The 26,022-nt window shown below is 37.9% G+C and overlaps 1 protein-coding gene across 1 annotated transcript in view; it reads left to right on the top strand.

Annotated features, from left to right (window-relative positions):
• grin2bb (glutamate receptor, ionotropic, N-methyl D-aspartate 2B, genome duplicate b) overlaps positions 1-20,632 on the top strand; it is a 99,380-nt gene extending 78,748 nt beyond the window's left edge. The window contains exons 6-14 of the mRNA XM_067404896.1: positions 249-457; positions 2,516-2,687; positions 4,479-4,632; positions 4,734-4,859; positions 6,592-6,821; positions 7,881-8,041; positions 9,404-9,591; positions 13,916-14,154; positions 18,146-20,632. Coding sequence (XP_067260997.1) covers positions 249-457; positions 2,516-2,687; positions 4,479-4,632; positions 4,734-4,859; positions 6,592-6,821; positions 7,881-8,041; positions 9,404-9,591; positions 13,916-14,154; positions 18,146-20,632 — 3,966 coding nt within the window. The remainder of the gene's footprint in view (positions 1-248; positions 458-2,515; positions 2,688-4,478; positions 4,633-4,733; positions 4,860-6,591; positions 6,822-7,880; positions 8,042-9,403; positions 9,592-13,915; positions 14,155-18,145) is intronic.
• Positions 20,633-26,022: the final 5,390 nt, after the last annotated feature.

Raw genomic sequence — 26,022 nt, 5'->3', positions numbered from 1 at the left:
ATCTCTGCTCATTTCTCCTTTTCTCTCTTGATTTCTCTTAACTCATGACCGCACAGTTCCCTGATGTAATTATCAACCTTCATTTACTCTTTATCTCTCTTCATCTTAATTCAAGATTTCTGCCGTCCTCAAATTTAGCCCGCACTAATCCAGTCTTAGCCACTTCAACCTCAACACCCTCTCATTATGTCACTTGTTATCCTTCTCTCAGCTTCAGCTCTCATCTTGCCCTCTTTGCACTTTCACAGGTCGGTAAATGGGAGAACGGGTCTCTGACAATGAAGTACCACGTGTGGCCTCGGTTCGAGCTGTACTCGGATGCTGGGGAGCGAGAGGATGACCACCTGTCCATTGTTACGCTGGAGGAGGCTCCATTTGTTATTGTGGAGGATGTCGACCCCCTCAGTGGCACCTGCATGAGGAATACAGTGCCGTGCAGAAAACAGCTCAAACTCCAGTGAGGATCACATAGAAACAGTACAGATATTGAGGAAATGTGCTGCAGTTCGGTTCAAAGTTCAGATTCATCTCAGATTTCACAGTAGATGTTTAAAAACTTTGATTAAATTGCAGATGAATATTGTGGGGCCAAAAATCTTGGACCACAATGAAAATATGAGTCAAAATGTAATTTAAACATGGAAATAAACAGGTTTTAGGATTTTAAAAATTCCAAATACTAAGAGTACTAAATACTAAATAAAATACTAAGAAATTCAAGTGAATGTTTCACCACACTGTATGTCTGTAAAGATTTGTCAGGATGGATAAAACTACATAATATAGGTAAAATATCTCAGTTTAGATTTCCATCAGTTTTTATGCACATTTTGAAGTATCGCATCAGAAACGAGTGAGGGAAATGGCAATTTTCAGAAAATAAATCCCTTAATTTGCAAAAAAGATTTTTTGTTCGCTTGAGGTGGTTTTTGACTTGTGCGAAAGAGAGTTAATGCGAATAATGGGAGATGGAAACGCATTTGCCGAATAAATTAGGATGTAGCGAACATTAAAGGGTTAGTTCACACAAAAATTAAAATTCTGTCATTTATTTCTCACCCTCATGCCGTTCCACACCCGTAAGACCTTCATTAATCTTCGGAACGCAAATTAAGATATTTTAGTTCAAATCCGATGGCTCCGTGAGGCCTTCATACGGAGTAATGTCACTTCCTCTGTCAAGATCCATAAAGGTACTAAAAACATATTTAAATCAGTTCATGTGATTACAGTCGTTTAATATTAATATTATAAAGCAACAAGAATATTTTTGGAGCGCAAAAAAAAAAAAAAAAAACGACTTATTTAGTGATGGCCGATTTCAAAACACTGCTTCAGGAAGCATCGAAGCGTTATGAATCAGTGTATCGAATCATGAATCGGATCGCGATTCAAACCCGCCAAACGACTGAAATCACGTGACTTCGGTGCTCCGAACTGCAGATTCGACACAGAATCACTGTGCTCCGATGCTTAATGAAGCAGTGTTTTGAAATCGGCCATCACTAAATAAGTCTTTTTTTTTTTTTTTTTTTTTTGGCGCACCAAAAATATTCTCGTTGCTTTATAATATTAATATTAAACGACTGTACTCACATGAACTGATTTACAGGTGTTTTTAGTACAGAGGAAGTGACATTACTCCCTATGAAGGCCTCACTGAGCTATTGGATTTGAACTAAAATATCTTAATTTGTCTTCCGAAGATTAATGAAGGTCTTACAGGTGTGGAACGACATGAGGGTGAGTAATAAATGACAGAATTTTTTATTTTTGGGTGAACTAACCCTTTAACCCCACATAACTAATCAGCTGTTTCTGCTGATGGTGTTTTATTTACTGTTGGTTACTAGGTTACCAATACCACTGTCATCTCGAACAACTTGATGGAAACGCACCTAATTCGCACCATTTTTTTTGTTTTTTTTGTTTGCGAACTTCACTTCACGTTTGGATGGAAACCCAGATATTGTATGAGATCAGTCATTAATCTGGACTGCCGAAATGCAGATTATCTCATGAGAGCACTAAGCACAGATACAAATACATTCAGCTTTTAAATTCAAAGTGCTCTGTCACTGTCAGGACTCGATTATATCATATAGTAAGAGCCTTGAATAAATCAGTGTTTAAAACTGGTATCTTGTGTCTTTGTAATATCGATTATAAAATATCTGTTGAATTCATTTAGCATTCTTGTAATAAATTGCTGCTAAAACTCATTTTGTTTTGAGAAATTATCCAAGATTATTGTGAATTTTGACAAATTTAAGTCGCTTGTACTATTATAGACAATGCAATAGTAAGTGCAGTGGTCATTAATCATTTTGACGTTATGTTGACTCATTGATTGATTTCTTCAGATGCAGATTATTATGAAATGGTATTTTGATCAAAGATTGATAAACAGCCGAGGCAAAATTTGTTACACGTCCTCACTATGTAGAAAAATAACTTCCTGCACTAACATTAATCTTCTCACTTTTTTTTTTCTTTTTGTTTTTCCTGTCCCTAGAAATCAGACAGGAGATTCAGGGATCTACATTAAACGCTGTTGCAAGGGCTTCTGTATAGACATCCTCAAAAAGATCGCCAAGTCTGTAAAATTCACCTACGATCTCTACTTGGTGACCAATGGGAAGCATGGCAAAAAGATCAATGGCACATGGAATGGCATGGTTGGAGAGGTTAGTTTCAAAATGCTTTTAGTAAGAAAACTACTGGTTCTCATTAAACACCTAGAGTTTTGGTTTGAATAGGTAGTTTATCATTCAAGAGCTTGCTGGATCATTTTTCTATCTATTCTACCATACTGCATATGATGGATGAGAGAAAACTGTATGCTTTGGTTTTGTTATACTGTCGGTATGCTTATTACAAAATTAAAAATAATAATTTGCTCAAAACAGTTTGAGATATGTTGTTAAATGACTATAAATTTTGTGATTAAAAGGGGAAACTGGATCAGGGAATGTTGCGAGTCAGACTCAAACTCGCATGCTTGAATGAGCGACATAGTTAGACATTAATATTGTAGATATACTAATATAGGTTAATATTTTGAATTAAATTAAAATTTTATATTTTCTGTTTTCAGTTTAATTTTAGTTAAAGTTTTAGTAATTTAGTTTGTCATTTTTATTAGTTCTTTTTTAAATACAGTATGTCTATAGTTATTTTTATTTTTAGTTATTTTAGTAATTTAGTGTTTTCTGTTTATTTATTTTATTTCAAGTGATGAATGTTTTTTTTTTTTTTTTTTATGGTTTTAGTTACAGATAATGCGCAGTAACCACCAGGACATGGCTCTGGAGCATCAATGGATTTCTGATTATATATTATTTTCAAAAAATGAAAATCTGAACAGTATCTCTCATGACAAAAACAGATGAAAGAGAGAGAAAATGTGAGCAAGTGAGTTTGCACAAGCCCAAGGGAAAATACAGCTGGTGCATTAATTCAGATGAGAAATAATATGAGTTACCGGATCATATGTAAATCCACAGTTGGAATGAATGTTATGCAGTTCCCTTTCGGTCCTAGTCATATGAATCCTCTCCGAACTGCACCACATTTGGAGTCGCAGACTTTTAGTAGCTTGCTTTATGTTTACTTAATGTCTTTACGAGATCTGATGCTCAAAGACATGTCTGTGTTCAGAGGTAGATGCTATAATGCAACACAGACTCAAACAAATATGCAAAATAAAGTCTCATATTTTGAAAAGAGAGAAAGAAAATAGGATATGGAATAACACTACTCAAGATGCAGCCCGCGGGGCATTTTTGCGTCTGCATGTTTTTTGAGATTCTGCTATATACCATGGTAAACCCACATTACAATTTATAAAATCTGACACCAAGTGGAAATCTATAGTCCACTCTGCAAACCGTGCCACAGACGAGTGCTTACAGTACAGCTTCATTGATTATAATGGAAGCCATTTAGTTTTATGTGTGGCTGTGTAAGTGTGTAATACTCAGTAGCCTCATTAATATAACAGAGGCACTATAAAAATTAGGAGTGTGGCCCTGGAGGCTAACAGGGATCCAGGCTTTGTGGCCCCTTGAGTAGTCCTGATGTAGACAGAGCCTTTCTGTAGTGTACAATCACCTTATTAACTCTGTTTTGTCCCATTTTCCTATATCACCGGAGGCCTCTTATATGTAACTCTAAATATACCTGGACAAGTGATGGGTTTGGAGAAGTGGTGATTAGGGAAAGGTTGAAAAGAAGGAGAAATGGCTATTAAAAGCTACTGCGACCCAGTGTAGGAAGTAACCTGATTTCGGCTTTCCTTGGTCTCTCAGTCATGTTATTTATTTTTATTTTTTCATGGTTTTCTCATTCACTAGTTCCCATTTTATCTTTCTTTCACCTTTTTCCTTTTCACACTGATACTGTTCCCCCCTCTATTGTGGCATGCCTAGACTAGTACAAGATGGATATAACTGTCCTGTCCCTGTCTTCACGTCTAGGTGGTGCTTAAGAATGCCCACATGGCAGTGGGGTCCCTGACCATAAATGAAGAGAGGTCAGAGGTCATTGACTTCTCTGTGCCCTTCATAGAGACAGGGATTAGTGTCATGGTCTCTCGTAGCAATGGCACAGTGTCTCCTTCTGCCTTTTTAGGTAAGTACTAAATACACACTGTAAGGGAATTCAAGATAAAATTCCACGTTCAAGTGCACTCTTCATTAATAATTTGTCTTCCCTTCTTTTTTTGCTCTCAGAGCCCTTCAGCGCTGATGTCTGGGTAATGATGTTCGTTATGCTGTTGATAGTTTCAGCTGTGGCTGTCTTCGTCTTTGAGTACTTCAGTCCTGTTGGCTATAATCGCTGCTTGGCAGACGGACGAGGTGTGCACACACGCACACACATATAAATGTATCACCCTTATACCTAACACCTTGATACATACATACATTATATATACACACACATACACATATATATATATAATATATATGTATATGTGTATGTGTGTGTATATATATATATATATATATATATATATATATATATATATATATATATATATACACACACACACACACACACACACACACACACATTCTGTTATTTTGTAACAGAATGTAGTTTTTTTTAGGCAAGAATATAGATGTTTAGACCTCAGATATACGACTTATATGTAAACCTAGTGCCTAATTGAAAATTTGTTTAGAGATGCGAGCTCCAGAGAACTGCTTCATCTCAGCCAGTCCTTCGGGAATTTGCCGTTGACTCTTATGTAGATAGTGTTTAAACATGAGGTATAATTCGTTTTGGGTATATCAAACAGGCAATCTTTGGTCTTATTAATCTATTACTTGTTCCAGAGCTAAAAGATTCAACTTAAGGGATATATTAAGTTTCATAACTTTATATTTACTTTGAAATTAAATCCTGTACTAACTAGAGCGCTGCTTTTGTACGTTTGACTTAACTGTTTGCTTGTGTTTATTTCCTATTTTACTTCTTATACTCTTATATAATACTATTGTTGCTAATTTAAATATTATTGGTCAATAATTATGCCATATTTTTTGGTATTGAGAAAGAGTCTGTAAGTGATTGTGACTTCAGTGAAAGTTACATTAATACGCCATGAGATGGCGGCAATCTTTATGATTGAGTCAGTCAGTCGCAAAGACTTTTATATTTGAAATAGACTGAAACAAGAAAACAAGGACGTTGTTTTTACTTTAAACATCTTACAAGATGCAACTGACTTGACTAGCCAGTAAATACATTGACTAGCGCTGTCATGGGAATGTCATGCTAAATGTTAAAAGGACAAAGACAAAGATTTCACTTTCCTCAGCAGACATTCAAACTGATTTTGTGATTATAAGATTGACCTGAAGAATATCAGCTAGATGCAGGTAATACACCCGCTCAGGCGATCTCTTCATCTCTCATAATACTGTACATATTACAATGAAGCGACTCAACGTACCTTCTTTACTAGTTTTAAAATGACATTTCAGAATAAGTAATGGAGGCTTGGGCTTAACTGTTAAACGGTCAACTTGAGATTTGAATCTGTGGCGGAAGGAAGTATTTCCTCACAAAAGAGGGTTTTTAAAGACACTCCGTTATTGTTCTTATGTATTTACACACTCGTGCCGTCGAACTGTTGTATAAACACAATATCACACTCGTAGCTGTGCGATATGGCTGTGTATCGGCACGCTCGGCCTGCGGCCTCATGCCTATGGTAGAATCACAGCTGTGCTCACTACTTGTGTGGTATATATATACATTTTTTTTATTTTTTTTTTACAAACTTTGTTAAATGCAGTTAATGACGATTAATCAATTTTTGACAGCTCTAATATATGTATTCTTTTAGTTTGGGCCATTATGTCATCTTTCCATTTTGTATTACCTGTTTTCATGCTCAGCAATGTACTGCTTCTCTGAATAGTATTGATTTGTTTGATTAAAATCAAAACTGAATAGTTCATTTATGTCTATTTATTACAGACAGCCATTTTCTTCATCTGCCCTTTTACTCCTCTGATTCCTATTAAATTATAAGGTAATAACTCCCTATTTCAATTTCTCTACCTCTTTACACACAATCAGAGCCTGGCGGTCCCTCCTTCACCATTGGAAAAGCTATTTGGCTACTTTGGGGTTTGGTCTTCAATAACTCTGTGCCTGTGCAGAACCCCAAAGGCACTACTAGCAAGATCATGGTGTCAGTCTGGGCCTTCTTCGCTGTGATTTTCCTGGCAAGCTACACTGCCAACCTGGCCGCATTTATGATTCAAGAGGAATATGTGGACCAGGTGACTGGCCTGAGTGATAAAAAGGTAACAGTGTTTATTGGTTTAATTCAGCAGCATGTGCAAAAGTGAACCATGGGCAGCTGTTATTAATAATATAGTACTCGTTAATCTCATTTATTCTATTGTCAAAAAATGAGATAAATTCCAACTGTAAGGACATAAGCTGTTTTTTTTTTTTCTTCTCTGAAGACTGCCATGAACTGAAACGTGACTTGACTTGATACACCAGATTCTACTTCATCCTTGGTGTTAAACAGCTAAGGTTAATTCACACAGACTAGCCAATAAATGATGCAATATTTAAGGTGCTCTGTGTAATTTGTGTTATAATATGTTCTTCTGTCAGCTGTAGGGCATTTGTAGGTTTTCTGTGCCTCTGACACTTTAAAAACGCTTTGTTTGAGCGATCTGACATGTCAGTTAATGGTTTAACCAGTGACACAGGTTTGGGGTGGGAATATATGTGACTGAATCGGTGTTAGTCAAAAATGTTTGGAAATGATCCTTTTTTTTTTTTTCACAATTCACCTTTAAAAGGAATTTATAGAAAAAAAACTTGCCATTTTATGTTCTTAACTGTGAATACGTGAATCCATGCATGCTTACACTGCACGGTTTTGCATATGAAATCCTAATACTACTGTTTATGGTCCTCAAATGACTGATGACATATTTGGGCAACCACATGCTGACTGGTTTAGCGGTAATTTGTTTTTGTTTTTCTGTCGTCTTTGTGTGGAAAAAATTGGGCTAATGTGAATTCGCCAACCGCTATGAAACAGAAAACAAGATTTGACTCTGAGAGGGTGCTGTAGCCCATTTAATAATTGATGTGGTGAGATTTAGTTTTTTACTCTAAGTCATGCTTTACTTTTTATGTCTGGCAAAGCTTTGAGTGTCTAGAGAACATAGTCCATGTATTTACACAGGAAATAGTTCTGTTATGAATGGTGAAGAAAAGAGATCTGTTGTATCTTTAAGGTTTTTTGAAATGACACCTCTCTTCACACTTTGTCCCTTGAGTGTTCATTGACAGTGTGGACACTGCTGAGTTATATATATATTTTTCTCTCTCTTATCAAGTTTCAACATCCGAATGACTTTTCCCCTCCGTTCCGGTTCGGTACTGTGCCCAATGGCAGCACCGAGAGAAACATAAGGAATAACTACAAGGAGATGCACAGCTATATGACCAGCTTCCACCAGAAAAACGTAAACGAGGCCCTCCACAGCCTGAAGACGGGGTGAGAACGAAAAAAGAGAAAGATTGAGAGAGATAATATCTGCATGAAAAGAATGTTAAAGGGTGGGAAGACAAAAGGAGGGGAAGACAGGGAGATAAAAAGCTTGTAGGACAGCAGTAAGTACAGTGGGTGAGTGGGTGGATGAACTCTGGACTGATAATAGCATCAAAATGAGGCGTCCTGGAGGGACTTTGTTTGGAGATGCTGATTGGTAGAAGAATGATTCAACATGGAACTGGTTTCTGCAATCCTTTATTTTATCAGTACTAACTGTGGACATTTTAAAGAGGCACTCAGTAATTTTTGTTTATGTTGTGCTGGCCGATATGACAGTCATCTTGGACTTGTAACAGTTACCAGGATAAAGTATATAGTTTTAGCTGGTCATGTGATTTCAACATGGAAGCTCATAGGACGCAACACGCTTTATGTAAAAGCTACATAAAAAAAGTGTTCATTAGGAGCCTTCATACCATGTGAGCACACATCATTTTTTAATCATTATTCTTTTGTTAAACATATAAAACATTGTAATGAGGGGAAATTACTGAATACACCTTGAATAATAATAAAAACAAATTAAACATTTTATTTTTCAGTTTTATTGGTAACAATTTACAAAAAGGTTCCATTTGTTAACATTAGTTAAATACAGTACATTAGTTAACATGAACAAAAGTTAACTAGTGGGACCTTTTTAAAAGTACAAACGATAAATTATATATATATAATAATTATATATAATATAAAAGAATTAGGAAAATGCTCATTTAATTTTTAGACTTAATTTTAAAAGTTTTAGACAGTTTAGAACACTACACTATTAAGGTAATATTTTTTTCCTATTTTCTGTCAACCCATATCTAAGTTTGTCTATCCCTTGTATTCTGTAAGATACAGGGCCCTTGAAATATGTCTTTTTACTACAAATACTTCGTATTTGAAGAAACTCAGATGTGTTTGGCACAGGCTTATTATCATTAACTAAAACTGTATTAAAAAAGCATTTTCATTACATGAAATAAAATAAAATAAACATGAACTGAAATACTATTTTTAATTTTCAGCTAGTTGCCAAGGCAACTTTTCTTATTTTCTTTTAGTTTAGTTTAAGTACTAAAATAAATAAACTAAATAAACAAAATCTAAATAAACTAAAACTTAATAAAAAGTATATAGACATCTTTAAAAAACTAATAAAAATGATGACAAAATTACTAAAAATTTAACTAAAATGAAAAAATGAAAACGGAATATAAAAAAAATCTAATTCAAAATATTAAAAAACTATTTTATTGTATCAATAATACTGAAAATATTTTGACATTCTAACATATTACTCCTCTCTCTCGTCCTGTGTAGTAAATTGGATGCATTTATCTACGATGCAGCGGTCTTGAACTACATGGCCGGACGTGATGAGGGCTGTAAACTGGTGACCATTGGCAGTGGTTACATCTTTGCTACTACAGGGTATGGCATTGCCATTCAGAAAGACTCAGGCTGGAAGAGGGCAGTGGACCTCGCCATTCTGCAGCTTTTTGGAGATGGTAAATATTGTCTATTTCTTTTTTCAATTTGTCATTTTATTAGATGATTTTGATACATTAGCCAGTTTTAATCTGCATGAATTATCTTAACATTAAAGTCAAAATTCACTAAGAATTAATCTGTATTGTCTGAGTTGTTTTATCTTTATCTGTTTTACTGTTGCCATCTGATTCACAAAAAAATTCTGCAAATCTGGTAATCCACTAACGCCCCAAAATTCTGCTAAGCACAATTTGTATGATGGGAGGCTATAACAGATAGCAGACAGAGCCTGGTTAAAACGGATTGTGGGTGGTTAGTGAATAAGACAGGTTTTTGCACTGAAATGCTGTTGACAAAAGTGGCGTGAATGTGTAGAGAATTCACAGCTTGAGATGTTTACTTCATTCACTTCTTCTTTAAATGGTTCTCAATGTGCCCTCAAGGCAAACAGTTTTGAAGAATACCTGGCAAGAGATGACAAGTGCCTACACTGTCTGTTAGTTCGCCAACAAGTATGCCACACAAAATGGTATTAGATGTGTGAAAATATGGCAGCCTGTTTTTCAAAGCTTCCTTTGTGTGAGATTCATATTCTGTTAAAGCATAATAAAGCTAATATTGAATTGCTGTACTCATCAAATCATCAAGGATTTTTCTCATAATATGCTTTGTAATAATATAAATTATATGGTTTACACTTATTACAGGTGATTCAAAGCTTAACAAAGCAACATACAGGGCCCTGTCATACACCTGGTGCAATGCGGTGCCAGGCGAGATCCAAGTGTTTTTTGCTAATTTCAGCCCGACGCAGTTATCATTTTCACGTCCTGCGCAACGTTGTTTAAATAGCAAATGTATTTGCGCGCCCATGGGCGTGCTGGTCTGAAAACGAGGTGTGTTCAGGCGCATTGTTGGCGCGTTACTATTTTGAGGCAACTGAAATAGACTGCGCCATTGATCAACTGAAATACAGTCTAAAGTTAATGGCACAATATTTGTTTTGTTTTTAAAGAGCACGTTAGTAATATGCGCCTATATGCAGGTGCACAACACACATACATTCTGCTTATTATACACACAGGGAAGTGCAGCAGCACACAAACATGCCAAATATTAAAAATAAAAGGATTACAATGTTAAAGATTATTATTGTGTGCATAAAGGTAAGGCTTTTCCTGTAGATGGTCTGCTCACGCACTTTAAAGGTGCCATCGAATTGAAAATTGAATTTACCTCAGCATAGTTAAATAACAAGAGTTCAGTACATGGAAATGACATACAGTGAGTCTCAAACTCCATTGTTTCCTCCTTCTTATATAAATCTCATTTGTTTAAAAGACCTCCGAAGAACAAGCAAATCTCAACATAACACCGACTGTTACGTAACAGTCGGGGTGTACGCCCCAATATTTGCATATGCCAGCCCATGTTCCCAAAATTATGAAAGGCATTAGACAAGGGCAGGCAGTATTAACGTCTGGATGTGCACAGCTGAATCATCAGACTAGGTAAGCAAGCAAGAACAATAGCGAAAAATGGCAGATGGAGCAATAATAACTGACATGATCCATGACATCATGATATTTTTAGTGATATTTGTAAATTGTCTTCCTAAATGTTTCGTTAGCATGTTGCTAATGTACTGTTAAATGTGGTTAAAGTTACCATCGTTTCTTACTGTAGTCACGGAGACAAGAGCCGTCGCTATTTTCATTATTAAACACTTGCAGTCTGTATAATTCATAAACTCAACTTAATTCTTTATAAATCTCTCCAACAGTGTAGAATTAGACGTTAGCCACGGAGCACAGCCTCAAACTCATTCAGAATCAAATGTAAACATCCAAATAAATACTATACTTACGCGATTAGACATGCTGTATGATGAACACTTTGTAAAGATCCATTTTGATGGTTATATTAGCTGTGTAAACTTTGTTTATGCAACAAAGAGGGGGAGGGGAGCACGAGCAATTAAAGGGGCAGCAGCCCTGAATTGGCGCATTTCTAATTATGCCCCAAAATAGGCAGTTAAAAAAAATCTATGGGGTATTTTGAGCTGAAACTTAACAGAAACACATTCAGGGGACACCTTAGACTTATATTACATCTTGTAAAAAAAAAACGTTTGATGGCACCTTTAATCTCGAGCACGAGCAGATCCGTTTCCGCACTATAGACACGTTCAGTTATTCCGCTTGCAAATTCTGCCTTGTAAATAGCAAATACGCCATGGTGCGAGCGCAGCTGTCTTTTAAAGTAAATAGGAGATGAGACCCTGGTTGGTTTATTGCGCGTTACGCCCAATACACACCCATGTCTCATTAAGAGAATAGGGACAACCCTTTTAGGCCATGCGCCGGGCGCACCGACCATTTTTCCTGTCCTTAAACTAGCAAAAGTAGATTCGGATACGCCCTAAGTGCACTTGCGCTCTGCACTTTTGACCATGTGCTTAGATCATTAAAATAGGGCCCACAGTGTCAAACTGGAGGTGTCTTACTGAGTTTTTCTTTAATATTTGTGTATTTGCACAATGGATATTACCTTGCATTTGTGATTATTAAAATAAATCATATAGTTGTATTATAAATGGGGGGGAGGGGGGAAGATACAATCAAAATTGTTGACAGAAATATGAGATCTGCCAATATGAAGCAAATTTACTGCAGCAGTTTAAGAAATTAAGCAAGAAATGTACTGTATCTTGCCTAAATCAGCATATAAGAATGATTTCTGAAGGATCATGTGACATTGAAGACTGGAGCAATGATGCTGAAAATTCAGCTTTGCCAAAACAGGAAAAAAGTACATTTTAAAATGTATTCAAATAGTTTAAATATTTAACTTGTAAGCATATTTCACAATATTACTGTTTTAATGTATTTCTAAATCAAATAACATGCAGCCTTGGTTTAAATTTTTTTTTTTTTTTAATTGCCAACCCCAAACTTTTGAACAGTAGTGTGTGTATGCACAGTTTATACTAGCAGTAGCTGAACTAAATTTTAAATAGTGTACTAATATAGTGTACAAAGTAACTGTAATAGCTGTACTGTAACAGCAGTAGATCTCCATATTTTCTATTCATTTTGATTTGAGAGATTTCTTTTAGAACCTACTAGTAATCCAGATCCAGAGGCCATTTCTGGACATCATCCTCTCTTCCCCAAACAGCATCCGAGATGACAAGCTGTTTGGAACACATCCAAAGACACATGCAGAATATGCCCTATGCACCGCATACATGCATAAACAGTGTTAATAATTTTAGACATCCAGGATGATATATTGTAAGGAGAGTTTATAGATATACGGGCACAGTCATACAAAGTCCTTACAAAATAAGATTGTCATCTAGATACATTTATATAATATATATCCCATACTTAGTGATTCCACATGCATGCATGGGTATGTCACACTAACGGGACGCGTTAGAATAGATTAGTGGCACAGTGAGCATATTGACAAGCAGGCAGTGCACCTTAGTTCGGCACACTGAAAGTGGTATGGCATGTAAAGGTACGGTTGGGTGTATCACATGTTGTTATATAAGCCAGCATATGATCCAGGAGCAGGAATAGAGTCCTATTTGCAAGTGTCAAGGGGGCACTTGTGTTATCCCAAAAGTACACTGGGAAGGCATCAACTGTGTGACATATACATGTAGGTACACATGAATGCACCGGCACAGCATGCAAACACCCGCGCACACATTCACCCTCACATAGGTGTTGGGTTTTTGACAGATTTGAAGGCTTAAGTCACAAGGTAAAGTTCCCAGTGTGAAATAGAAATGCAGCCACTGAATGGATGGAATCTTTTGCATGTGTGTTTTTGAATATATTTGTGTATATCTGCATTTACCCCTAAAGACAGACCTGCAGGACACCAAATGGTGTTTTGGAGTTTGATCCTGTCCCTCCTATGTAGGCTGTCAGGCCCCTCAGGGCCCTTAATAGAGCTGGGAACCAAATCTCAAGTGACTCCCATAAGCAATCATTAATGAGAAGAGAGCTTCGGTGCTTATGAGTTTGGATTAATCCGTCATGACAAATGTTACACTTCGGAGGGGCCATAATTTGTTTACTGTGCACAGTTTTGTGGGGGCTCGAAATAAATGCACTGCAGAAATCGTCACGGATAGACAAAGTGAACAGACACGTCTGCTAACGGTAAAGCTCAAAAGCTCTCAAAGGCCACAAACACAAAACACACATCGAGAGAGACAGCAAGAAAAAAAATGTAAAGATTCACAAATAGTCACTCTCTTTTTCTAACACACATACAAACCAAACTTTAGAAATTAGCAATCTTTTTCCTATTTCTTTGTAGGTGAGATGGAGGAACTTGAGGCCCTGTGGCTGACTGGCATCTGCCACAATGAGAAAAATGAGGTGATGAGCAGTCAGCTGGATGTAGACAACATGGCAGGTGTGTTCTACATGCTGGGAGCTGCAATGGCCCTGTCCCTTATCACATTCATCGCAGAGCACCTCTTCTACTGGCAACTGCGATTCTGCTTCATGGGTGTGTGCTCGGGCAAACCCGGCATCACCTTCTCCATCAGCAGGGTGAGTGGCAGGTTTACTTTTGAACCTTTGATCTGCAGGCAAACAACCACAAGGGTTGACTCAACTATTATTATGGAGCCAACAGCCTGCTGAGTTCAATTAGTTCTTGAAGCTTTGGAGACTTCGAGCACAGATAAGAGATATTACACTCTGCTAATCATTTTCTTAATTAATGTCTTTGTCTTGCTTCCCAGTAAAAATATCTTTCCTACCCTTAAAGTTGCAATGAAACAGATGTACCAACAGATCTAGGGGAAGTAGGGTGGGGACTCGGTTGTTCATTGGATTTTGAGATGTGGGCATTAAATTCAATAGTTGAGACAGATAAAGGCAAGCTTGCAGGAGCGAATAAGGCACCAGAGAGAAGGTTTGTTGTTTTTACCGAAGATCCAATTATGAAATTTTGATTGGTCAAAAAAAAAAAAAAAAAAACTAATAAAAAAAAAAAAAAAAAAAAAAAAAATATTATATATATATATATATATATATATATATATATATATATATATATATATATATATATATACACACACACACACACACACACACACACATTACAGGGGTTAAATTGGGCCGGGGCCGTCCAGGGCTGAGCCCCAGCACATAGGCTCAACATACGCTTGTCCGGGACTGCGGGACAAGTGGATTTTTTGATGTGAAAGAGAATTTTACTTGCCTGACCAGATAAATAGCTTGATTAAAATGTCAATAACAACCAAAACGCGAGAATGATTCATTTAGCTTAAGTGACGATAGTGGTAGTGGATAGTAATATATGTTGCCTAATGTATATTGGCGGTGATAGCCTATTGCACTGTTGAGGCGCACGTAACCTCTTGAGAATTCAAAACAAATGAGCTCTGCTCACACAGAGAACCTCAGTTATGATGTTGCAATAAAAATTCAATATGTGGGTTTTTTATAGCTAGCTATTTACAATATATGATAAAGTTAAACTTTGCCCGACCGAAAGTGCTGAATTCCTGAATATCACCTTGATTGAAATTGACACTAATTTAACAGTTCAATAAACAAGTAGTTAATATTAATCACTTACGTTTTAAGTCCAATATTGCCTGTTTTTTGTTCTTTTGCAGCAGCGAAAAAAATAGTTCCAAACAAAGAAGAACCAGCGCATTTCGCAGCAGCGCTCAGCCGTTTAGAATGATTCAGCGTTTTGAACGAATCCGTTGAGTAAAGAATCAATGGCCCAATCATATAAACAACTGCTTAATTCTTGATTCAGCCTTTTGAATGAATCGTTTGAATAAATGAATCAGTGGTTCACTCAATAAGACGGTCACTTGCCGCCATCTACTGGTGGTTTAATTTCATGTTTAAAAGTATGCATTTCCCATTCCCACCAACATTTCTTGTTTGTATATTCAAAAATATTTAAAGAATCTCATAACATTATTGAATGCAGTTGTACTTTTTCAGTGTAAATGATTTAATTTGGTAACAGCCCTATAGTGTCTTACTATTTTAATTTATTTTATTGTCATCAGACTACCACTACCAGCATCTATAGAATGATTTTGATCAGCATTTTGTTGTTCATAGCAGAGGGCTCTCTCTCTGTTATATTTTAGTTTGTCAATTGATACAACTAGTCTTTGCATACACACTCACCCCTTGAAAGCCTGAAATCACAGAGCCCCCCACATAACAAATCCCAATTTAACCCCTGCATATATATATGCCCAAATTAATGGTTCACGGTAAGATCTCTAACGTGCATTTAGAAAAAAGTGTAAATTTCTATTTTATGCCAACTTTAAAACAAGATAAATTTACGTGAGAAGTATTAAGATGCGTTTTCAACAAATGTATCTTGAATGTAAATTTTTATTATTTATTAGCTTTAAGCATAACTTTATGTAATTGGCTCCTTTTGGCTCTTGAGTGAATTTTACTGTTTTAAGGAAGTTTAAGTATTTTTACTGGAAACAACACAAATATACTGATTAAGAAAATAATTTTGCTGTGTAAAAACAATTTAAAAAAATGTAAATGTAAAAAGTGTATAAGCATTTCCTTTACGTTAGAATCATTAGATCTCAAGACTGAAACTTCTGGATGATGATTAAGGGCTTAACTCCATACTTGAGAGGGGTATAATTTTGACAATTGTGGTGTATATGTGAATATGTTTTGTTTCATTCAGATGTGTGTAGGGGAAATGCCAAACACTTTCAGTGCCCATTTTGTGCATATGTAGTATTTATAAATCAGACCCCTGATCTTGAGCTAACAGGCCAAAGCAGCAGTCTCTCATTCTAGACATTCGGACATCAAATCATGCCTCAAGCAATTTGGGGTGGTGCCATGACCCACATAATGTCTGGGATGAACACAGAGGAAGTAAATATCAGTTTATCTGACTAAATTGGCAAGTGACTCAAAGATAAGCCTGGGTTTACCTGAGTTCACAAATTATTGAGGCTAACAGGAAGAATTATTATTTCTACACTGGTCTGTAAGCCAACAGGGCAATTTGCATGACCAGTTTCCCCAGCTACAAGTACACACATAAGAAACAGTTTTTCTTACTAGATATATTTCCCTTTGAGATGTAGATGCGTGTTTGAACACTAGCTAAAGCAGTGTTGCTGTGGTGGGGGTAAGAAGAATCTAAAATGAATAGAGGGGAAAAGACAAAATGGGAGAGAATGGCACCTCTCAAGAGAAAGAGAAAAAGAAATAAGATAACACTGAATGGAGAATATGTTCCAACCCAATCAGATTGAAGGGTCAGGAGATGAATGAGAATAAGAGTCACACTGGGAAGGATGACCTGAGTTACAAAAAAACAGAAGGTAGAGGAGATAAGAGGAACATAAAGAAAAGAGGGAAAAAATACACAAGAGTGGATAGACACTTAGTGTGACTAAGAGCAAGACAGGAAACATTTCTGACATGTTGCCTCACTGGAGGGACAGATCGCCAGTAGAAGTGTAACCTTTAGCCTTTGAAATGTTTTGAGGAGAATTCTATTTGTTCCACATGTGTTTCAAGTATTATTTGTTATGAAAAGGTTTTCATGGTTTATATTAAAAAAATAATTTTAAAAGACATTTCATTATAGTGCATCACAACATTTGTTAGTGTGGATATAAATGGAAACACCCAACAGTTTAAAAGATAATGAAGTATTTTGACTCCTAGCCAGTCAAACAATAACACATTTGCCATTAAGAAATGAGTTTGATAAAATACAGCCAAAACTACACAGATAAATGGATTAAAATGCAGTAAATCTGCATCATGGTGAATGAGCTGGAGAGGTTTATTAGAATATTGTGTAATTAATTTGTCATGGCAGTGATGAAGGAGAAACACAGAGGAGTAGACACAGTGGTGTCAGCTGAATTTTAATCACATTGATTGAAGACATTGATAGGCAGTCAAAACCACAGAGTTACTGCAACTCTGTCACCATGTCATCATCAATCACAACCTCTTTCGCCCCTGCCGTTTCTCTTTCTTGAACTTATTCCATTCTGTTTTTCTCTCACTCTTTTCATCTCTTCATGACTCCCTCATTTTCCCTTTTCTCCTCTTGTATTTATGATGTCAAAAGATTAAAGGCAGTGATGGATAAACTGTTAATTTTAAACATGACGTGATAAAGGAAATCCCTGAAATAAGTTTTCAAAATGTATAATAATTATTTTTTCCTCCAGTAGGATTTATAAAACTAAACTACAGCATAAAGACTGTCAGAACAGTAATTACAAAACTAATTTGAAAGCATAAATACTTAAAAACTATAGAAACTAGGAGATTTGAGACTTGAAGGGACTTGTGACAAAAGGGTTTGACTTGACTTAGACGTGGCCATGAAAGGTTCGACTTGAACTTTGCATCAAAATTGTGAACATGTTTGCTGCTAATTAAAACTTTCATTAAACTAATCTAATCACATATTGTTTGTTCCTTCTTCTCCTTTCCTTTGTTTTTGCTTTCCCTCATTTTATCTGTCCAACAGGGCATCTACAGTTGCATCCATGGTGTTCAGATTGAAGAGAACAAATCAGCCCTTAACTCCCCATCAGCCACTATGAACATGAACATGAACAACACCCACTCCAACATTCTCCGTTTGTTGCGTACTGCCAAAAACATGACCTCTGTGCCTGGGGTCAATGGTTCACCTCACAGCGCATTGGACTACAGCCATCGTGAGTCAGCCGTTTATGACATCAGTGAACACCGGCGCAGCCTAGCAGGCCACACAGACTGCAAGCCTCCACCGTACCTGCCAGAGGACAACATGTTCAGCGACTATGTAAGCGAGGTGGAGAGGACTTTTGGGAACTTGCACCTGAAGGACAGCAACCTGTACCAGGATCATTACCTACACCACCATGGGGGCACGGGATCCGAACTGGCTCTCGGTATGTCGGGTCCCCTGCCTAACCGACCTCGTAGCTTAGGGAGTGCCAGTTCATTGGAGGGTGGGTACGATTGTGACAGCTTAGGGGGAGGGGTAGCGCCCATCTTCACCACCCAGCCACGGCAGTCGCTGACACATCGGAACAGGGAAAAGTTTGACCTGATTGCAGGTCACCCAACCCAGTCAAGCTTCAAGTCTGGCCTTCCTGATCTATACGGAAAGTTCTCCTTCAAGGGTGGGGCATCCAGTTCAGGGTTTATTGCAGGACATGACAGGTACTGTGGGGGAGGTGGGGTGGGATCAGGAGGGGACGATGGAAACATTCGATCAGACGTGTCTGATATTTCCACTCACACCGTGACCTATGGGAACCTCGAAGGGCACGGCAAACGGCGCAAGCAGTACAGGGACAGCCTAAAAAAGAGACCCGCTTCTGCCAAATCTCGCCGTGAGCAGGATGAGATTGAGCTTGGCTTCAGGAGACGCCCCCACCACACTATCCATCATCATCACCACCATCATCCTGCAACACAAGCACACCGCTCAGCCACCCCGCCCGTGGAGCGCAAGAGTCAGAGAGGTGGTAACTGCACCTCCTATCTATTCAGAGACAAAGATAATTTGAGGGACTTCTATGTGGACCAGTTTCGAGCAAAGGAAGGGGCATCCCCATGGGAACATTTGGATTTAAGTGATGCTCCAGGAATGGGTGGAGGAGTGGGACTGGGCGGAGGCGGTTGCGGTGGAGTAGTTAGTAGCGGTGGTGCTGGGGGAGCGTGCACTAGTTTGGTTCCCATGGAAGATTTCCTGAAAGGTAAATCTAAGAAGACAGAATGTAAGGGTGGAATGGGAGGAGGATCACCTGGGCAACAGGGCCATGCATGCTGGGAAAAGGGCATCGGAGGGGTGGGAGGGTTGGCTGGAGGGGATTGGGAATGTCGCAATTGCCACAGTGGAGGGGTTGGAAGTGGAGGAAGCAAGCCAGTTTGCATGCATGGGGGAGGCGGGGCTGGGGGCTATCCAGCTGCTGGGGGAGTTGGGGGATCCAGTGGAGGGAGTGGACAAATCTCAAGCCGCCCTAGTTCAGCCTCCTGCAAGCGGTGTGATTCTTGCAAGAAACCGGGCAACTTGTATGACATCAGTGAGGACAACCACCTCCTTTTGGATCAAATTGGGGGCAAGCACCCTCTGGAGAGCGGAAAGGGAGGGGGAGGCACAGGGGCCCAAACCCAGGTACAGAGGCGGAAATTTGGCCCAGGTGGTAAGGTTTTGCGCAGGCAGCACTCTTATGACACATTTGTAGAGCTGCAGAAGGAAGGGGCAGGCAGGATGGGTGGGTTTGGAGGCAGTGGCGGAGCGTCAATGCTTCCTCCACCCCGAAGCGTGAGCCTAAAAGACAAAGACCGCTACATGGAGGGCGCAAGCCCCTACGCCCAGATGTTTGAGCAGTATGCGGGAGGGGAGCGGGAGACAACATATTTTGGGGACAGAGGGAAGGGCGGGGGTTCATCATTTAGCTTATTTCGTGGGGGTGAAGGTGGGTTGCACCGTCGCTCCGTGGGTGAGAGAGACATGAGGGACAGGGATAGAGGCATGATGGGAGGAGGTGTGGGCGGTACCCGAGGGGTCGGGACTTACTCCTTGTCTAAATCTCTCTACCCAGATAAGGTGAACCAGAACCCATTCATCCCAACCTTCGGCGATGACCAGTGTCTATTACACGGTGCCAAATCATACTACATCAAAAAGCAGCAGGCACAGCCGCAGCAGCAACAGACGCCGCAGCAGCAGCAACAGCTCCTCAACAACAGTCGGGCTGACTTCCGGGGCTCCATGGGGGTGACTTCCTATTTGCCTGCTTCCGCAACTTCTGGGGTGCTGTCCAATGTGGCCCCTCGGTTCCCCAAGGAGCTATGTCTGGGCGGGCCTCTTGGCAACCACCACGGTGGAGGACCTAGCAACAACAAGCTGCTGTCAGCAAGGGATGGGTTAGGAATGGGTCAAGGACAGAGACCGTTTAATGGATCAAGCAATGGACATGTTTATGAGAAGCTTTCCAGTATAGAGTCCGATGTCTGAAAATGGGAGTCAGAAGCTGATAGAAATGTGGAAAAGAAGCCAACGGACATGTGGAATGATGATTGAAAGAAAACTGAAAAGGAAGTGTGTAATTAGTACCTTCATGCTCACAAAAAGAAGAGGAAACCGTGTATGGAACTGACTCATGCTTTCATTAAGTTAGGCGGATCATGTGCTGCCAAGCGTACGCATGTACATAGAGAGAGGGGACCTGCCCACTGTCGAAAAGTTGAGATTAGGGGGGAAAACCTGTTTATTTCACTCTTTTATTCTCTTGGTTTTTTTTGTATATCCCACTATTTCCTTGCTCCTAACATCAAAATAGCGGCCTATCCAGATGGAGACAACCGTGTACAATCCTTTGTACAATTGTGGATGGAAATCATTTACTCTTTTTAAACAACAGGGTAAAACTTACAATAATTGTATTGATAATGTTCTTGATAATAATATTATTATATATTATTACAATGTTTATGATGTTCCATTTGGGCTTGGTTTCTGGATGTTTTATGCTGTTATATATTTGTACTGTAGTTTCAGTTCTTGGTTAACAAACCACTTTGCGGGAGGCTTATTTGATTTGTCAGTTGAGCTAATTTGATTGTTAACCGAGTTGTAGACAAACTTGGATTCCATAAAGGTTCTTTATTATTGGTTATTCAAGTTTATTTTACCAGTATGAAGTGCTGTAAAATGTGTGTACAAGGCATGATTTGCAAAGTACTTCAGCTGTACTTGAGATATCATTGTGAAGGAAATGTATTCTTTTCACCTTATTTTATAATGTTACGTTTGTTAGAACAATATTGGTTTAATACACAGCACATTATGTGCCTTACCAAGACTTAACAGACTACCAGATTTACAGGTCATATTGCCATGGTAACTTTCTGGTCACTGCACACAGATTTGTCATTGGATGATTCATATTATTCTGGAACCTTCCTTTTAGTGATATAAGCACTGATATGGAATATCCAGCATTGAGGAGACAAAGTAGCCTGAATGTGTTCATAGTACTAATCTCGAGAACGAAGTTCAAAAGAAAACCAGTTAAATTATCATTCTGACTAGTTCTAATAATAGGAACGTAGGATATTTGAGGTTTGCACAACATTGTACAGTGCACAGTATCCTCCCTGAGAGTTGAGCTGCAGGGTGTCACATCTGTATGGTGTTATCTACAATATAGAAACAAAAATCAACTGAATATTTTTTCCTCCACTGTCCCCCATTTCTTAGGAAGTCTTTGATCAAGCAGTAAAATAACAACTGTGGCATGGATTTGTTTCCTCTTAGAATGCAGTTAGTATTGGATATACTTATCTGTACTTTCCTTAGGGAGACACCAGTGCACAGTATGTAGGGGTTTGCAAGATTCTCAGCAAATGCTTGCATTTTGTTATGTAAATATTCATTTTTTCCACATTGTACAGTGATTAGACAGAAAGGATGTAACTCTACAAATTTATGTTTTACATTATTTGTTAGATATTTTAAAGAATTAGAGTGAAGGTTATCAATCCAACTTTGCTGCAAAATGTATCAGTTTAAAACTCAATGGTATGGATAAACATTAAGAATTTTTTTTATAATCCTCCCTATTGTTGTCCAGGCTAACACAATCCTCTACTGCACCTGTACAGCAGAAGAGAAATTTTCTAGATATTTTCGTTATATTCGCCAGTCCTTTTTTTAACTACTTAAGACAAGATAATGGTAGGGATGACTCCAGTTATTTCCCCTATCCATTTGAGGTTAATTTGCAGCTTTAATACCCACTTATATGAAGTAGAGGTATTTCTCAGGAATTTTGGATGGGCACAGGCAAAAACGAACATATCATTTAACTAAATTGCCTAATTAACTAAATCAATAAACAAGTGAACTCATTTAATTGGATAAACGTGAGGTTCTTTGCAAGTATTTATTTACTTTTTTTTTTTTTTTTTGAAACCACAAATGAACTCATGACAGGGCAGTCTGAACACATTGTCTTTTTTTTTTACTTTTGGCCCACAGCTTAGATAAAAATCCTTTACTTGAAGTTAGTTGTGTTTATTGCAGATTTTGTTTATATATTTTCTTTGTGAATGAACTGTTAGCCAAACAGATCTCCACTTTAAGCACAATATTTATAATATTTTGTTTATAATTGATGTATAGCTATCAATTTGTGAATTTTTATCTTAACTTTTTGCCATTCTTTTTTGACTCAGTTGTCTTTGTGTGAGAGTTTGTGTTTAAGACAAGCATGCATGTCTTTTACTTATTTATTGCCATATCTTTAGCGTTTCATACATTTATGTCTATTTAGATATCATGCCTGCTCTTTGTGGATGCAATATGTTGATAAACTGTGCATCATACAGGTTCAGGGCCATACAATAGATGTGGTGATTCTAATAAACTGACAAGATCTTTGACAAATGGATATGTATGGAATAATAACTCAATAGGGAAATTATCAGGCAAACCTAAATCTGGGTGATAGTGCTCGATTTTGTCAGGAATATTGCTATTAGGTAAGGAGAAGACCATTTTTGTGTCCAATGCTAATTTTGCCATTTTTTGTCACACAAGATTTTCTCACTTGCTCTCACAATACCTTTCTTTGCATGGAACCATGTTTTCAAATTACCCTTAAGATTTTTTTATGCTTGGTCTACTTTTTTCTTTTATTTAGTAAATCCTTTAACGATATCTCATAAGATATCTCTTAACAGTGTGGCATTTTTTAAGATCTAGAGATGTGTTGACAGACTTAGACCATTGCATTTCCTGTCAATCTCTGTGTTTGTACTGGAGAGTCAAGCCTATAGTTTTTAGTAGTACAGTATGTAGAGGAAGTATTGTGTGATTGCGTGTGCGAGTGTCAGGGACATTTGCCTTTGCTCTTCCTGAAAAGCTTTCCAATTTTATATTTCATTTCGATTCACACTTTAAAGATGTGGCCTTGTAAAAGCATGCTAATATCATTTGACAAATACAGGTTTAGTGAGACAGAATATACAACGGAGATGGGCCGATAAAATGGGCAGAAGAGGACGGGAGAGGTAGTAGCCAATGTTCTATGTTTTTTTTTTTCTATTCTCATTCATTCTCATTTTAACTAAAAATTTTTTCTTGATGACTAGTAGGATAAGACTTCGGTAGTTTGATTCTATTTTATTGGTTTGTCATTTCAGAGCCCTCCCCAGTAAGGTACGTCACATATGATTGTACGTGTATCTGAAATCATATGCTTGATTACCTCTGTGTGAGAGTGGGCATGTGTGCGTGCAGGTGTGTGTGAGTGTGTGTGTGTGTGTGTGTGTGTGAGAGAGAAGGAAACAGAGCACAGTGCAATGGTTATCTATTATGTCTGCTGTAAATAATTATGTCCCCTTTCCATAGCCTTTTAATATATGAAGACAAATATTTAAAATATTGAAGTTTGAGATACATTTTTGTCTGGAAGATTTTTTATAGCCACATGGGGAAAAAGTTATTAGACCACTGGACCAGGAGCACAGTGCCATTCTAATAGCATCCGAGGAGCAGAATTTAAGACACAAATTTACACCGTTGTTGTCTTTAATTCTGTCTTTCTTGTATTTTAACCACTTATTTTAAATCTTACTTATGGATCACAATTGTACAGATTCTGTAAATATGACAAAAATGGTTTCCTTTTTCTGTTTTTGTATAGAGAGAGAATACATGTGTTAAGGCTACAATAATTTAATGAGACATTTCACAATACTTAAGCTATTGAGAATACAGACACAGTGTGAAAAGTGCTAAGATATATTCTTCTGTCTCTTTGTACAAAACAGTGTTGACTAAAAACAAAATAAAAGGGAGAGATCTCAAGCTTTATAGTCCTTCTGTCTTATTCCATACATTTCCAGCAGCGAGAATCTGAGAGGAAATGGTGACACTCCCCCCCCAGTGTCATCAGCATCTTGTGCCAAATATGAATCTCATTTGAGTTATTATGTTGTTATGACATGAAAATTGTGGAACAAATTTTCCTTCATTTTTTTTTTTTTGTGCTCTACACAAGCTTAGGTTTGATTCGTGACATAATGTACATGAAACGTGAATGAGAGCTTATTATCCACTGGTGTTGCCCTGGATACGTCTGGTTCACTGCATCATGAACAAATTGCAAGCAAAGTACTTATCGCTCTTTTCTGTACCTATCGAATCATGTCAAACTTATCATTCTGATTATTGATTCCTGTGTGCAAGAGCTGTTTTAATCATGAGAATGTTGTACATGCTGTTTATTTTTAAAGTAATAGCTGTTTATTTTAAAACCATTTGCAATTCAATATTTCACAAACCTACTCTTTCTATTCCTGTCTCACTCCCCCACTCTCCTTTCATTCCCTTTTCTCTCACACGTTTCCTTCAAGCAGCCAATCACAGAATACATTGCAACACATGTAACTATTTCTTGACAATTAACTGTTACCTAGCAACTGGACCTTTAGAGAAAGAAAGAGAGAGAGAGAGACGGAGGGAGGGAGAGAGTGAAAATAAGATAGATCTGTGTAGTATACTGTGTCTTGGTTTGGTTGCTACAACATATAACACAGAAACAGCAAGTAGAGATGATAAGCAACACCCACACGTGTCCATGGCGACAGGGACAAAAAGAGCTAAACGCAAGCAGGCAAGTTTAAGGAAGAGTCACGGATAGAGGGAGTCGTGAATGAAGACTAGATTCAGAAATTAATGAGGCATAAAGTTGACACGAAACAGAAGTTACAATAGTATTGTGACGTTAATCTGAATGAAACTGCTTCTCGAACAAGAAAAAATGTAGGGCGGGGCTTGATTTTGTCCATCTGGAATTGAACTTTCGCAGGGAGTTTGATTGACAGGCGATCTAACCAATCATAAAGCCAAATCCGCCATTACATCTGACAAAGCAGTCAGGGGATTTAGTAGATTACGTCGGTGGACTTGAACCTGAAAAATTGAGTGAACTGACTTTTTTCCACAGTTGAAACAACATTCTTTCATCAATGTTTATTTGATGCTATAAATTAACTAGTAAGAAGAGATGATTGGTTCACGAGCCGCTTGAACTGAGGCACAGCGATCTGTCACGACACATTAAAGAGCTACAAAACGGTATTTATTGTTTGTTTGAAATCTAAAGTAACCTTCTCTGTCTTGTCTGTCGACGCGTTGTCAGTGTCCTCTTTGCGCCGCATGTACCTTTTTCACTGCGCGAAAACATGATGTGTGGCGAGAGAATGGCATGGCTTGTCAGACATAGCAACAGTAACTAAAGGGGGCGGGTCTTTGCGAACGGTTAATTGATCGGTTTGCTATAGAGTACCTCAGGGATGACGCATTTTTGTAGGCAAAAACCGGAAGCGAGTTAGCAT

This window comes from Chanodichthys erythropterus, chromosome 12 (assembly GCF_024489055.1).
Source record: "Chanodichthys erythropterus isolate Z2021 chromosome 12, ASM2448905v1, whole genome shotgun sequence".
NCBI classification, from domain to species: domain Eukaryota; kingdom Metazoa; phylum Chordata; class Actinopteri; order Cypriniformes; family Xenocyprididae; genus Chanodichthys; species Chanodichthys erythropterus.
Note: the sequence above shows the minus strand (reverse complement) of the source record. Positions and strands in the feature narration are given on the sequence as shown.